The sequence below is a fragment of the Tetrahymena thermophila genome (genome assembly GCF_000189635.1).
Source record: "Tetrahymena thermophila SB210 genomic scaffold scf_8254659, whole genome shotgun sequence".
In the NCBI taxonomy this organism is placed as follows: Eukaryota; Ciliophora; class Oligohymenophorea; order Hymenostomatida; family Tetrahymenidae; genus Tetrahymena; species Tetrahymena thermophila.
In genome coordinates, this window is record NW_002476426.1 from 979,038 (window position 1) to 994,615 (window position 15,578).

The following is a 15,578-nucleotide window of genomic DNA, read 5'->3' on the forward strand; positions in this document are numbered from 1 at the left end:
TTCAAATATAATTTAGTAAAAATTTATTTATTTATTTATATTTAGAGCAAATGTTTTTGATTAATTTCATATTATAAACATTTGTTAGTTTTAATTTATTTTTTTAGTAATAATTTATTTAAAATCATTTTAAATAAAGTTTTTTATTCTTAGATATTTATCCTAAATAATTTTTTTGAATGATAATTAGAAGGATTAACTGTCAGAAGTTCAAAGATGGCTCTATATTAGGCCTTCTATTGCTCCTTATTTGATATTAATGAGTAAATGGAGAAGTTCTGATAGATGGAATGATTTAAATTGGAGAGATAAAATTGTGTTAATTGCTTTAATTTGGTTCTGCATTTGAAGAAACATCTTCAGTAAAAGCCTCTACATTAAAAGGACATTGTCTACAAACAGGACATTCCATTTTTTTTTTGAGCCACTCATCAACGCAACTTTAGTGAAAGTAGTGCTAACATTTCAGAATCCTAACATCAACGTCATTGCAAAACTTTTCTAAACAAACAACACATTGATTATCATCTTCTTCTAAATCTTACGTATCAGCATTAGCTTATTCATGATCTACATTTTAATTTTTTTCCAATTTAAGTTGCATTTTAAGTTAGGAGTATTTATAGGTACCTCCTATCTAGTTAAGTTACTGGTCGTTATAGCCAACAGCTGCAGGTTGTTAAATTTAGTTTATTATACTAAAGAATGTATTAATTAAAAGCACATGATTTAATTCACGTATATAATTTTCCAAACCTCTGCTTCTTACTGCCCTTCGTGGAAATCTATCATAAAGATCAAAATTATTTTCAAAGACTTAATTATTTTCGTTTATTTAATTATTGTTAGAATCAGAAAGTCTGTATGAAAAATATCTATTTTCATGAATTTAGCTACCTCTACTCTATACCAATTATTTCTTTTTAATATGTATGTAGAACTAAATGATAAGCAAAATTATAGTTGCAACGAAAATAAATATCATATTTTAGTTTCTCATAAAATAAAGCAAGAAAAAGTAAATTAAAATAGAGGAAATACGGGCACAGGTCAACTACTTAATCTGAGTTTAAATAGATTCAGTTGATTAAATTTCTAAAGGATTTGAATGATGATCATTAAAGATGTCAGCATATTAATGATGATTTTATCTTTATCTCCAAGAATTAATGTCTCTTCTAGTTCGATTACTCCTTGGTCTTTAACTAGCATTGTTAAGTTAGTCAAGTAAAGATAAGCCAAACCCATTTCGGCTACGGAAAGGTAGAGTAAGAAGAATTCGAGAATGGTTTAGGTTAGGTGAAGCTAAACTAATCATATTTTAGTTTATATCTGGAAATAGACTTTACAAACGAGGAGGTAAAGTATTACCCTCATGAGATCTTTATTGATTTTATTAATTTTATAAGCTATCGCTTTCATTTATGATTTCACTATTTGATCTTGGATTACTCTAGCTAGGGTACTATTGATTATTCGAATCATAGTTTACTGCTTCGTCATCATCTATAGTTTAGTAATCATCGTCTTCTTCATCTTCTTCTCCTCCTTTTTTACTTTTATATTTACCGTTCTAATCTTATTGATTAAAATCACTGTTTTATTTATCTTCATTAGAAGTAAAAACAGAAAGTTGATTATTTGTAGCTTCAGACTATTCAGTGCTATCTTTTGTTTCCTCTTCTTCATCGTCATCTCCATTAAAAATATTGTTTTTGAAAGTAATTCTATCATTAGCTCTATAATAATTCATTCCAGTAGTTTTTTTGTTAATTTGAGTACTTTTTTATACAATGATAAATTTTTTAGAAATTAATAAATGAAATAAAATTCATTGAAAAACATTTTATATTTCAATATTAAGTTAGATAAATAAATAGAAATAGGGTGAAAGAAAAAGGGAGAAAATTGTTTCTAGTATTTTATAAAATAAACTTTTGATAAATCGATTAACTAATTACATTTTTGATTTATTATTTGATTGATGTTTCTTATTAGAACTATAGGAACTATTTCTATTTTTATTTGGTTTATTGTTGTCTTTCATACATTAATTCCTATGAATTTTTGTATTTTAATTTTCAGAATGATCAAACTTATATTTATAAAAATGGTTAAAGATTAAAAGAAACGACCTTTAAGGGTTACATTAAAATCACATTAATTTTTTTGAGAGTTATCATCTTCTTGATCTGAATTATTAGATAAGTTATTTTCTAAGCTACTATCTTAGTCTTCAAAGTTATTCTTTTAATTCTAACCTTATTTTTTATTTAAATAATCAATCAAATTTATTTAGTTTTGATTAGGTTTTTCATTCTTATCCGTTTTCATTTTTCTTAACTCTTTACTTTCAAAATAAATATGCGTATTGTTTTTATAATAAAACTAATTATTTTTTTTCTTATTATTCAAATAACTCAATTTTTTTTATCATTTGGAAGATAAAAATTACAATCAAAATTTTGCATAATCAAATTAAAAACAAAAACCAATCAATCTACGAAGTAATAAAATAATGTACACCTTAAACCTTCAAAGAAAATATTATTTTTTAACATTTTTTATGATTTATGTAGCATTTATTATATTCTTTGATAATCAACATTAATAAACATATTTCCTAAGACACCAAATGATTTAAAACATTAATGGATTTTAAATTACTCTAATTATTACAAAATAAAGTAATTGATTACTGTAATTTAAATTTTACTTATTTATAGCAGAAAAAAGCTATTTAATTAAATAAACACTACTCTTTCAGTTTATTTTCAGAACTAATGAATTTTCAAACCTACTACTAAAAATGTTAAAATTTTTGTAATTCTTTTATAATAATAATAAGTTTTAAGCTACATTTATCCAAAGAAATAGAAATTTTATTTATATTTATAAAGTTTTTTTTTATCATTTTAATTATGTATGAGGTATCAACTTTTATAAAAACTAAAAATAATATCAAAATAAACATATTTTAATTATTATTTAAATCATTATAAGAAATATAAATAAATTTTAAAAGACAAAGAAATTTTTAAAATTTTTAAATGATTATCCAAACATAATATTCTTTAATAAATAAATTGAATAATTATAAAAAAATAATAAGTTTTTTCATTTAAAAATCTTGTACTCATTAATAAGATTTTTTGGAAAATTTTTCTGCTTTTTTGGTTTTCTTAGCTGATTGCTTTTGCTTGATTTGCAACCAAATCTTTTTAATAGCATATTTGCATCATAAATGATTTAGTTTTTTTTAAATTAAGATTCAATTTTACCTTTAGATCTTTTTCTTAAAACATTCTTTTAGAAACAATAATTTTAATAAATCTTGTTTCTTTTTGGTAGCCATAAAATACATAATTCTTTCAATATAAAGTGCTAAAAATAAAAAATTATAAGACATAAGTTATTATATTTGTAATTATGATTATCTTAATTCAGGTGAGAAATTGTAGTATTTGATAAGAATGACAAAAATTTATAAAAATAAAAATATTATCAATAAAACTTAGATAATGTATGGATTTAATATTATTTATAAAACATGATTTAGTATCAGTTGATTATTTGAGCTTAATAACTTATATTTGATGATTATTATTATCTTATTAAGCGTTAGAAAAATGCAGAATCAAACCACAAAAAAAAATTAAATTAAAGATATCTCGCATTTATTTTTGAAATTAGAAGCAGATTGATTGATAGAATAATTAAGTATCAATAAAGCTTAAATATAATATTTTTAATAGTTGTATTTAGATAAATAGATATGAAATATACACGACTTTTAATATCAGGGACTGTAATTGTAACGTATTTACTTATTTCATACATAAGATAGATAAGCTAAGAAGAATTTCAACTATTTTATTATGATGATGATAAATCGTTTTCAGCAAAAAATAAACGTAATCTTTAGTCAATCAGTTTAATGACATCTACTTGTGCAGATTAAGAGGATCTCACAAATTAACCATATATCTCAGATTATCGTAACGCAGTCACTAATATGGAAAATTTAAGAGGTAGTAATAAAGCATTAGATGCTATGAAAAAAGATTAAGACTGGAATTCCTATTTAGATAGTTTACCAGCTGTTTATGTTGGCTTACTTATTGCAGGCATAATAGCTTTTATTATATTTTTTGTCGAATCTATGCAAGTATTTTGCTAAAGTTGCATCTCTTGTTTCAAAAGAGATGTTGAAAAAGAACCATACGCTAACTGGTCTATATGGTGTTCAGTTATTTCTGCTATAGTTGCTACAATTATTTTATTTGGATTTAGTATTGCAGGAATACAAACTAATAAAACACTAATAAAATCCATGAACAGAGGTATCTGTTAAAGTTTAACTATGGTCAATCATCTTGTATCAGGTTATCCACAGTAAAATTGGTAAGGTGTTGAAACGATTGAAACATAAATTCGTAATATTGGAAATGAGTTGCTTGCAACATAAAATGTTTATTTAACAACTTACCAAAATACAGCATTTTTGTCTAACCTTAATAATCTTCAACTAGAAATTTAGAATATGCAAACTCTAAGCTCAAATTAAGTTACTTTGCCTAACCCAAATAGAGTTACCCCTAAATAAGTGCAACCAGATATCATATTTGTAATATTTAAAATATAAATAAATAAATGTTTACTTATTTTTTTTGAAAAAATAAATATTAATTTCTTTGGATATAAAAATATTCATATCTAATGCAATTCTAAAATGCTATTTCTTTTTAAATCAATTTAAACTTTAAAACATAGATCTTAGGTTCTGTTGGAGTGCTTGATTAAACGAAGGTTTTAGGCTCTCTAGAATTGGAGTATTAAACAAAAACAGCACTTTAGGGAAATCTACTATCTAAAATTAGAGATAGCTCAGCTAATGTTGGTAATAATGCACCTACTATAAAGGCAGCATTTGATTAAGGTTCTTAATAAGTAAATAGCTTCAAAACCAAAATAGAAAACTTTAAAGCTCTTGTTGAAAAACAGATGACAGATGTAATAAATTAAAATAAAAAATATAATAAATAAAGATTTATTTATTTATTTTACAAAATAATTAAAATTATAAACTCTTTTTAATTTTTTATATAAATTCTTATTATTTATTCATCATAATCATTTATTTATTTTAGACCTAAAATGCAGCCTTATTTGTTTATAACGGGGGAAATGCAATATTTGGATTACTTATAGCATTTGGATTACTTGGACTATTATCAATTACTCTTATACTATGGTGTAAGCTTAGCTTTGTAAAATATGGAGTTTATATTACTTGGTGTACTGTTTCAATTCTATCTATTGTCAGTTTTGCTGCAGCAGCTATAGGATATACTTAATCTGTAGGTTTAATGGAAAATTGTGAAGGTTTGCAACTTTTGGCAACTGATTCAACATAATTTGATTCTTTAATAAATTTCATTGGAACTCCTTAATTAAAGACTTGCTTTTTTGGAGATGGCAATCTTTCAAGTATGTTTGGGTTGTAATAACAATTTTTAATGATTAACGAAGTAAAAAATGACTTAAACAATATAGATACAAACGCTTCCTTATTTACTTCCAATCTTAATACAAGATATATTTATCAGTGGTAAAATTAGCTAAGCAGCTACATTAATTATTCTCAAGAATCTGTTTAATTATCCTCAGCAAATGGTTTTATGCAGTTCGATTTACCTTCTTAAAGTTTAGATCAACTTAATAGCTGGTCTAATTATGATTACTCGCCTGCTGATGGAAGCCAAAATAATTAATTCTCTTTAAGTTGTGGAGCTTTTTCTCGTGATACAATTGTTTACACCTAATCATTTTGTCCTGCTAGCAGTGTCCTTTGTGTAAATGCTCTACCAATAAGTTAACCTTGTTGTATACCACTTGATAATCCTACCTTTACTTAATAGTTTATTGTTAACAGAATGAATCTAATTACATCTTCTTGCGCTAATTTAAATACTTATAAAGCTTAATATTAAGCATTTTTTAATGTACTAAGTACTTATGTAAACCAACTTAATACCATCTTGAAAAGTAATGTTAAGCCAGCTTTTGATTAATATTAAACTGATTCAAATTCTTTTTTAACTTCCTCAAACAATCTATATTAAAGTATAAATACTACGTTTAGATAGTAGACAAAAAAGCTACTAGATATGGTTTCTGATCCTGCCAATGGTATTTAAAATGATATGTAATGCAATTTCTTAGTTGATGATTTTAAGAATATGTATTAAGGGTTATGTCGTTCCTACATGGTTAGAATATATAATAGTTCAGTTATTTTGATTGTAGTTAGTTGTTTCTCGTTAGCAGCTTAGGTTGCATACTTCTTTTCAACAACTAGAATGATTAATTATATTGATAAGAATCGTGTTTAACAATTTGTTGTTTCTAAACAAAAGCCAATTATTGACCCAGAAAAGTATCGCTCCCATCCTCTCCACGATTAATCCTACATGAATTAAAGTGGAATGCAACCTGGTTTTATGAAAGATGAGTCTGTTATGTATTTAAACCCAGAATAATCTGTATAAAATTTACCAGGTGAAATAGAATTAAATTAAATGAATAATACAAAACCAGTAAAGTAAGGATTGCTTGAAGATTTCTAAAAAAGAAATACTCAATAAAATATCAATAAAAGCAAATAAAATAATTTAAATCCACTTCCTGCTCCATCTTTTATCGCTCCTATAGGATAAAAAGGAAACGATGAGAAAATAGTGCCATATCAGCCAAAGATTAACTAAAAAAATTAAGCTAATGATAATAATAATGTATAGAATTAAAATAGAAGCACAGTTTTAAATTAAAATCCTTCATACATTGCTAATTCTCCTTAGAAAAGCCAATTTAACAACCATTTAGATGACCATGATGAAGATGATGAAGAAGATTTACGTAAAATGATGTAAAATAATAATTCTAAATTTGGAATTCCAGCAGGAAATAATGTAATCAGATGAAGTAAATTAAAAATTTCTAAATCAGTAAATAAATTTATGTTTTGTTTTTATTTTAGTATGTTACTTTCAATTCTTATTATACATAGTAATTTATTTTTACCAAAATTCAATTATTTTCATTTCCAAAAAATTATTTTAAGTTAATTTTTTTTTCAATAAGGAAAATTTTAAGAATAAAAGATATTTTTATAAATAATGATTTTTTTCCTTATATATAATTAATAGCATATTGAGACTATAGTTTATTTAAAAATAAGAAAGAAAATAATTTATCTGGTTTAAATTTCTTTAAAAACAAATAAAAATTATTGTAAAAATATAAATCATCATTTATTCAATTTAAAAAAATTATAATAATAATAATATAAAACTAATATGATAAATCAATACTAAAAAATTATTTATTTTTTATTTGTATTTTTACAATATTACTATTTGAATGATTTAGATTTTATCCTTATGGAATTAGGGAACATTTAATTTAACTAATTGATTCAGTATTACTTCCAATATACATATTTTTAAAATGAATTGCAATTCAAATATTTACCACTTTTATAAAGGAATATTAAAAAATAGATTTTAAAAACTATTACATCTTAGATAAACTTTTTTTATTTATAATAACCTATTTAAATTTCATAATTTACTCACTAATTGTAGAAAAAAATGTTAGTAAATTTAAGTTTTCAAAATCATAAATGATTATAAAAATTATTAGAGCAAAAAATCATTTATTTGCTTTCACAGTTTTTAAAAGAATGTTTTATTATTCTTATTAATTTTTAATAATTAGAATATTTTAATAAATTATTTTATTTTATTATTATCAAGCAAGTACTGTGTTGAAGTAATTGTATAGAATGTAGAACTTTTATATTTATTATATAATGACTGGTATTTATAGATGCAGATTAATATAATAATAAAAGTAAATATGGTCTTTTTTTATCAGTAATCATAAAGAGTCACTAAAAAATAAGAGATAGGTTGAAAGATAAGATAGAAAAGGGTATGTTTGTTTTATTATTTTAATTAATTACTTAAAGATAATTAAAAAATAAGGATAGGGCAATTGAATATCATAATAATTTTGCAAAAAAAATACAAAAACATCAAAAAGTATAAGCAACCATAAAAATTCTTAAAACTTCTGTACTACAACAAACTGACCGATTCAAAGACTAATCAAATAAAGAACTACTTAAATGAAGAATTTGTTCACCAATAACAAGTTTAGATAAACATTTTAGGAAGACTGCTAATTCTCACCTTTACTAGATCCTAAACAGACTCCTAAAGGTAAAATTTTCTATTAGAAATGAGAAAACTCAACCAAATTTTTTACAAACTAATGCCCTTTTACAAAAAAAATATTTTATTAACATTAGTTTCTAGTCTTACTACTTTAAAGATTGATTAATCATATTAAGAAAAAACATAATTTCCTTTTTATGTTAAAAAAACTAAACATACAGAAGAAATAGAAGAAAAGCAAGTAGCATTAACAAATAATGATGAATCTTTTGAGAGCAAAAAAAGCCAAACGATTGATTCTACTAAATAATTCCCTCTTATCACAGAATCCACAATTGAAAAGAAAACACCTCAATTTTCTCCTTAAAAAATGATTCTAATGGCTGTTAATATTTTTAATAAATAGCTTGTCTAAATAAAATCCACAAATCAAGATCTTTTAACACCATAACAATTCTACAAGCTTAGAGAAAAAATAATCAAACATATCAATGACTGTATCGCTTTGATCAAAGTATTGCTTAAGCATTTACAGCGCATTAATAATTCTCACCCTTAAAAGGCAACTCCTTCTTAAACTACTGATGTGTAATAATTACAATGTAATTAAAATACACTTTCTCAAAAGTAAGAAAATTCTACTATTCAGAATATAAATGGATATCACTTAGATCTCATTTAATTTTGTATGGAAGCTTTTGAGTAACTTAACAAGTATTAAATAAACTATTAAGAAACAATTACCTTAATGGAATAGTTATTTAAAACATTTGAAGGATATAATTTTTTGACTAATTTGCCTTACATTTAAAATATCTAGTTAGATTACATTTCAATTCTTTTACGTTGTGGATTTCTAAAAAAGGCTGAGCGTAGCTTCACTTAGATGTAATAACATATTCAATAGTACATAACATAACAGATAGAAGATCCTAAGTAGGCTACTAGTTAGCAAATCAAAAGCTAGGATTGCGCTTATGAAGCAAAAAGAAGTAGACTAATTAAGGAATCCTAACAAGACGGATTAAAAATGAATTAAAAATTTGATCTTTACAGATATTATATTCTACATTGTTAGTTCTTGAATGAATAAGGAGAAAAAGATCGTTGTGCAGAAGAGATTAATAATATATAAGATTCTTTAAAAGTTGATGCTTTCATGCTTAAAATTAATATGTTTATTGAGCGTTAGCAACATGAATAAGCTCTTTACTTAATTGAATAAGGAAAAACAATTTTTTAGAGACATAAACAACCTCTGGTTTTCCTTTAGCTTATGAACTTGAAGCTTAAAGTTCTCCTTGCTTAAAGATAATACTCTACTATTCATGCACTTTTATAAGAAATCAAAGAGTATTTTGAGTAAAGCAAGCTTAAAATCAGCATAGAATTTTGCTAATCTTTACTTTACGAAAGTTAAGCTTATCTAGCAAATGGAAATACAACTGAATGCATTAACTTATTGGAAGAAGCTAATGTAATAGCAAAGGAAATACTTAAGGATAGATATAATCAATCTTCAATTACAGCTGATATTTACTATTTTAAAGCTCTTTGTTGGCTTTAGCAAAGCTAAGAAATTTAAAATTAAGAAGAAAAACATTTTGTTTTAAAAAATGCTTAACAAATATGCCAGTTATGCATAAAAGTAAGAAAAAATTATCTTTATAGCAAGCAAGATAAAAATCAGAAAGTGATAGATGCCTTATCACTCAATGTGAATTTGTTAGCACTTACAAATTAAAACCGTGAATGCAGAAAAGCATCTGCTGAACTAGTTGAATATGAATTAATTTGAAACAGCACAATTTGTTTTTCAAAAATATGAAATCTTGAGAAGAGATTTGGATTGAAAAACATTAATCAGGAACAAAAATACTTCTTATTTCTAAAGAAAAAAAGAAAAGCATAATCAATCAATATATTTAAATTTACTTTATCAGACATTATATTCTAAACATATATTTATTATTTATAAATCATTTACTTTATATACATTCATAAATCGTCATTTTATAAATTTCTAAATTTCTAATTTTAAAAAACCTCAAAAATTTTTTGAAAAGGAAAATAATCCAGAAAATTTTGATTATTGTTCTTTATTTTAATACATTATTTAAAAAAACTATGCCAATTAAGTTCTTCATAAACCAAAAATTTAATAAAACTTAATTTTGTGAATAAAATTTATTTTGTAATAAACAATTACTAATTAAACTAACGCATAAAGGAAGTAGAGCTTAAATTGATTTCATTAAAAAACAAGAAAAAAAGTAGCATCAAATACATACATACTATTATAATAAAATTTTATTTATTTGAAGAAATTGGTTTCAAATGAAAAGAGTGATAAGACTTGTAATTATTTTTAATTATAAATTATATAAACAAGAATATAAATTTGAAAATAGCAATAAAATATTATTAAGTTAATTAAAATTAATTCTTTTTTGAAGGTATTTATATAATTAATGATAATCTACTCACATTTATTAAAAAGTATCTACAAATCCTTTATGACTGTCTTTTAGTAATAACTCTCTACCACTTTCATCTAATACTCCGCCTTTATCATAAAACAAACATACATTAATTTTTTTTTTACAACTAAGGTTTTACCTGTGCTTTATATAAATTCTTTTGCATGCTCAGCATCATCAAATTTAACCATATTAACTAAATCATCTAAAGAAATTTTACCTGAATATCTAAACAAATATAAAAAATAATATTTTAGTTATTTTGGAAATGTGTAGAAAGTAAGTAAATATTACGTTTTAGATAATATAACTAAAGACCACAATTTATACTTAGACATATTTCTTTCAATAATGCATTAGCACATATTGGGTGCTTTCTCATAAAGCTTAAAAAATTGATAAACATTCCCATTATCATGAGCACTTAGTAGACTATAATTTAATAAAAAGAAATATTTAGATAGTATGAAAAATATAATTAACTTTTTTTAATTCAAAAAAGTGAAGATTTAATATTTACTCTATTGCAAATTAAATTAGAGGATGATCTATAAATGATTAAACTTCATTTATAAGTTTAGGAAGCTCTAATGGAGATTTATTGTCTAAACCTTAATCTATGATCTTGTAACAGTAAAATTCTTCTTTTTCGCCCTAGATTCCACTATTATAAAGGTCAAAAAGAGTTGCACAACATTATACATACTGGCCCACATCATCAACTTCAAGACATATTCTAGCATTATACTCACAAACTTTTGCCGTAAATTCATTACGTATATGCTAAATAATTAAATCCTAACGAATAGAACGGAATTAAGATTGTATGTATGAATACTCACAATCACGATCTCTCCATTTTGTCATTAAGAACTTAAGTGACTTTTTTAGTACTTCCTCAGGACGTACTTAATCTGGTGAAGGCTCTTTTGTAAGACGAAGATATGGTTTTTCGATATCTGTACAAGTTCCGACTATATTCCACTTTGTTACTAGCTATTCAAAGTCTTAATCAGTATCTGCATTTGAAAGAGATATTTGCATTGGAGGTGTCATAATAGCTTATTTCTGCTACTTTTCTATTTTAAGCTATTTCTTAGATTGTGGAGTTTTAACGATATCTTTAATATCTACATTAGCGTGGCGTTTACCATTATTTTTATTATTAAAATTATCATCATTGTTGCTATTGTTATTGAAGTTCATATGCTTATTATTTTTTCCATGTTGAGCATTATTATTATGGTTATTGTTGTTGTTGTTGTTATTATTATTGTTGTTATTATAATGATTGTGTTATTAGTTATATTGATTGTGTTAGTTTAAGTGATTATTGTTGCTGTTGTAAAGTTAGTTAATAGAAGAAGTGGGCTGAGCATTAATAGAAAATGGCAAGGTAGATGTTGTCGATGTGTTTTTCAGTTCTGACTATTATTAAAATGAATCATTATTAAGGAATTGGGATTATTATTAGTATTGTTACTAAGTTTGTCCTCCTCCAGTAAAGGATCCTGAGCCAGGCATAGGTAAACCTGGAATACTCAAATTGTTAGAGGCTGAAGAGGAAGTTGATGCTTAAGTTGAAGTTGAAAATGCAAATTATGAACTGCTAGAGGCTGGTTTATCTTTTTCACGAGGCAAGAGAGGCATATATAAAGTTTCCCATTTGGTATTATCTAAGCTTTTTTTGAAAATAAGAGTAGTCAAGTTCGTTAAGAGCATACTGCTCATCAGCTGTTACTCCTTAGCATTCTAGCACTTATCAAAGCATTTCTTCACGTATGAGTTGAATTATTTCTTTTGTTATTCATTTAATAAATTTAATAAATCAAAATCAAATTTCTTCTTATCAGATTTTTTTTCAAAGTGTTCATAAATATCCTATGGGACTATCACTTCTTGACTCCATCTGCTTTTCCCATTCTTCATCTAATTGTTTCTATATAAAATTTATTTGATATTAATACCTTAAATTGATGCTAATCTTTTTTTTATTTATTTATCATCTTTGTAAACAATTTCTTTTAATCATCAATCAATCTCTCATTTATAAAAACTTTGAATTGTTTTGTTAATTCTTTTAAAAGAAAATTTTTCTAGACATGAATTATTTATTTATTTAAACAAAACCAATTGCAATTTTGATAAAAGATAAAATGATTATTTGTAACTTAAATATTGTTTATGATTAAAAATATAATCTTTAAAACTTTATTCTAAATATTTACAAGACTGTCTTCTTTATTTCATCTAATAGCTCATCCTTTTATGACTCAAAAGCTTATGTATCAGCTATTGGTTTATTTTAATTCTATAAATTCTAGAGATTAGCTGGTGCAGCAGGTTTTACTGTATTCTACATAGGAGTAGCACCATACTTTATTTGAAAAGATAAATAAATATTTTAATAACATTTAAGAAGGAGTTGAATATAAAATCATTCTTTTTTACCGGCATTATATTTTATTTGGGTTGCATATTCTAAGGGTTTGCATAATTTTATGCTTAATAGTAGGAATTAGCAGCTCCCTAGGCTGCTCCTCCATATGGATATTAATAGTAATTCTATGCAGCTTAAGTTTATCCATAGTATTATTAATAATATTAATTATATTGCTAGTACTGTTGCTAGTATGCTGGATTAGCTTAGTAATTGTAAGCACCACCTAAATTAAAACAATTAATTTTTCAAAATTATATATATTTTTACATAAAATAAACATATTTCTTAAATAAAATTCTCTAAAACACTTTGATTAAGTATATTTGCTTCCTAATTAAGATACATTTAATCATTTTAGCCTTATTATTTTTAGAGATTTTACATATTTACAATTTTTCTAATCAAAAATACCAATTATTTTTTATTTTTTTTAAATAAAGATTAAATTTAGAAAGCAAAACTTTACCTTAATTTGGATATTAGCCATAATATTAATACTATTAGTATTAAGAATATAGATAGTCTTATGGTTAAGCATTGGTTGATCCGCTTTCGCCTTGATAAAATTTAATTTAAATTAACTTTCATACAATTATTTAATATTATCTATACCTTATGTATATGCCTTCATTGCATTATCAATAGTATTTTTTTTCTAATCATCCTATAATATATCAAAGAAAATTACATCAAACATTTTAAAAATGAATAAGATTCATTTAATAATAGGCAATTGCACTCTCAATTAATCTAAACTATTTACATTCATCTCTTTAATCAATCTGTTCTTCCTTCCTACTTATATTAAATCAATATTTATTCTTAATAGCTGACTATTTATGGAAATTAAGATAAATTTTTAAAGAGTTTAATATTTTAGTTTTAATTAATTAATTAACTAATTTCTTTAATATCTTCAATAATTAATTAGATCAAATTATTTAATTTTCCAACTTTCTCTTTATTATCTTTTTTATAAAAATATTCTGAAAAACTCTTGTCTTGAATATATCCCATTCATATTTTAACAAAATCGCGCCTACCTTTGCTAATAAAAGTTATTTGTTTTTTTAACATATCTTGTATTTTATTAATTTTGATAAAAACAAAAACAAATTTAATTACTGATTAATTTATACGTTGAAACTAGTCTTTAATGTTATCTGCTTGATTCTCATAATTAATTAAATCAAATTAATCATGATTACTTACATATTTATTTTTTACAACAAAAATCATTTTACATCATACACATTTATTCATAAAACAATTACAAAATTAGTTTGTTTTTTTTTTTTAAATAAATTGATTTAGAAACAATTTATATAAAAAATGTAATTTAAACTTACTTATTGAAAATTAATTTAATATTTAGGTTAAATTCATAATTTTATCAAAATTCTTAGGTTTTTAAAATTTAATTTAATTGAGGATCGTTATATGACATATCACTTAAATATTTATCATACATATAAGATTTGCTCATTGATGGTAGTGTTTTAAGAGTTTGTTTTTGATTTACTAATAATTCATCTTCTAACTAAGCATTTTATTTACTCATTTAAAGCATTTGTTATTTTAAACCTGATAAACCATTCGTTTAATTTCCCTTTAACATTAAATCTTTTAAATGATAAGTCTTTTGATTTATTTGTTTAGTTGGTGAGGATGCATCTATAGTTGTGTTTGGGTTATTAACAAAAGAGTAATTTAAGTTATTTTTATATGAGCATTTGCAAGCATTAATAGTGTTATCAGGAGACTAGCTGGGAGATTTTGGTTAAGCTAGTCTATTAAAGTTTTCTCTTATTTATCTTTACTTTTCCTTTACTTACATCATTCTTTTCTCATCTTGTATACTTGGTAATCTCATTGTGTAAGAGATATCAAATGAATTGCTCCTCTTTTATCTTATTTCAGGGTAATCTCTTAGTTTAGTAGTGAAATTCATTTAAGGATTAACAAATCCACCAGAATTATATCTATATTTTTTTTTGAATTTGAAAAATTTACATGAGATTTATGCAAATAATATTTAGCAATTTAAAAAGTTTAATGATAAATTTTTAAATATGTACGATATGTAAGAGTCTCTCCCTGTTCCATCGCTTTTATAATGATTATATTTAGACTAAACTGGTACTCTTGCTATACAGCTCGATGGTGTTCTATTACTGTTTTCTATAAAGGTTTTAACTAACTTTTTTAATTTAAAGAAAAGTACTTATGTTTGTCAATTGATAATTAGCTGCGTGTGCTCTTATATAACCTCCACTGTTAAATGAAATGTAAGTATCTCTACCTGATCCATCTACATTATAAATTCTACACTTTGGTGATGGGCTAATATTCCTTTATGCATGCATTTCTTTCTAAAAAACAAAGTTTAAGCACCTTTAATGAAAATCAATTTAT

General features: G+C 23.9%; 5 protein-coding genes across 5 annotated transcripts; 2 read left to right on the forward strand and 3 right to left on the reverse strand. All coding sequences in view use genetic code 6, as the record gives it.

Moving 5' to 3' along the window:
• Window positions 1–202: 202 nt before the first annotated feature.
• Window positions 203–2,412, reverse strand: TTHERM_00049240 (zinc finger, C3HC4 type (RING finger) protein; the record flags this gene model as incomplete). The annotated part of the gene is made up of 3 exons (XM_001014819.2): window positions 2,149–2,412; window positions 1,962–2,095; window positions 203–1,781 (listed from the first exon to the last, which is right to left on the reverse strand). The coding sequence occupies exons 1-3, from the start codon at window positions 2,332–2,334 to the stop codon at window positions 203–205; spliced, it is 1,899 nt and encodes a 632-aa protein (XP_001014819.2). The 5' UTR covers window positions 2,335–2,412.
• Window positions 2,413–3,746: 1,334 nt separating this feature from the next.
• Window positions 3,747–7,070, forward strand: TTHERM_00049270 (transmembrane protein, putative). The gene is made up of 3 exons (XM_001014822.2): window positions 3,747–4,627; window positions 4,774–5,013; window positions 5,151–7,070. Exons 1-3 carry the CDS (start codon window positions 3,776–3,778, stop codon window positions 6,981–6,983), a joined length of 2,925 nt encoding a protein of 974 aa, XP_001014822.2. The 5' UTR covers window positions 3,747–3,775; the 3' UTR covers window positions 6,984–7,070.
• Window positions 7,071–8,191: 1,121 nt separating this feature from the next.
• On the forward strand, window positions 8,192–10,038 carry TTHERM_00049280 (hypothetical protein; the record flags this gene model as incomplete). Its single annotated transcript, XM_001014823.1, has 2 exons — window positions 8,192–8,285; window positions 8,375–10,038. The coding sequence occupies 2 exons, from the start codon at window positions 8,192–8,194 to the stop codon at window positions 10,036–10,038; spliced, it is 1,758 nt and encodes a 585-aa protein (XP_001014823.1).
• Window positions 10,039–10,591: 553 nt separating this feature from the next.
• Window positions 10,592–14,096, reverse strand: TTHERM_00049290 (SAC3/GANP family protein). Its single transcript, XM_001014824.2, has 9 exons — window positions 13,927–14,096; window positions 13,776–13,827; window positions 13,630–13,719; window positions 13,172–13,386; window positions 12,949–13,097; window positions 11,241–12,659; window positions 11,015–11,152; window positions 10,860–10,948; window positions 10,592–10,806 (listed from the first exon to the last, which is right to left on the reverse strand). Exons 1-9 carry the CDS (start codon window positions 13,930–13,932, stop codon window positions 10,724–10,726), a joined length of 2,241 nt encoding a protein of 746 aa, XP_001014824.2. The 5' UTR covers window positions 13,933–14,096; the 3' UTR covers window positions 10,592–10,723.
• Window positions 14,097–14,556: 460 nt separating this feature from the next.
• Window positions 14,557–15,529, reverse strand: TTHERM_00049300 (hypothetical protein; the record flags this gene model as incomplete). Its single annotated transcript, XM_001014825.1, has 3 exons — window positions 14,557–15,145; window positions 15,242–15,344; window positions 15,388–15,529. The coding sequence occupies 3 exons, from the start codon at window positions 15,527–15,529 to the stop codon at window positions 14,557–14,559; spliced, it is 834 nt and encodes a 277-aa protein (XP_001014825.1).
• Window positions 15,530–15,578: the final 49 nt, after the last annotated feature.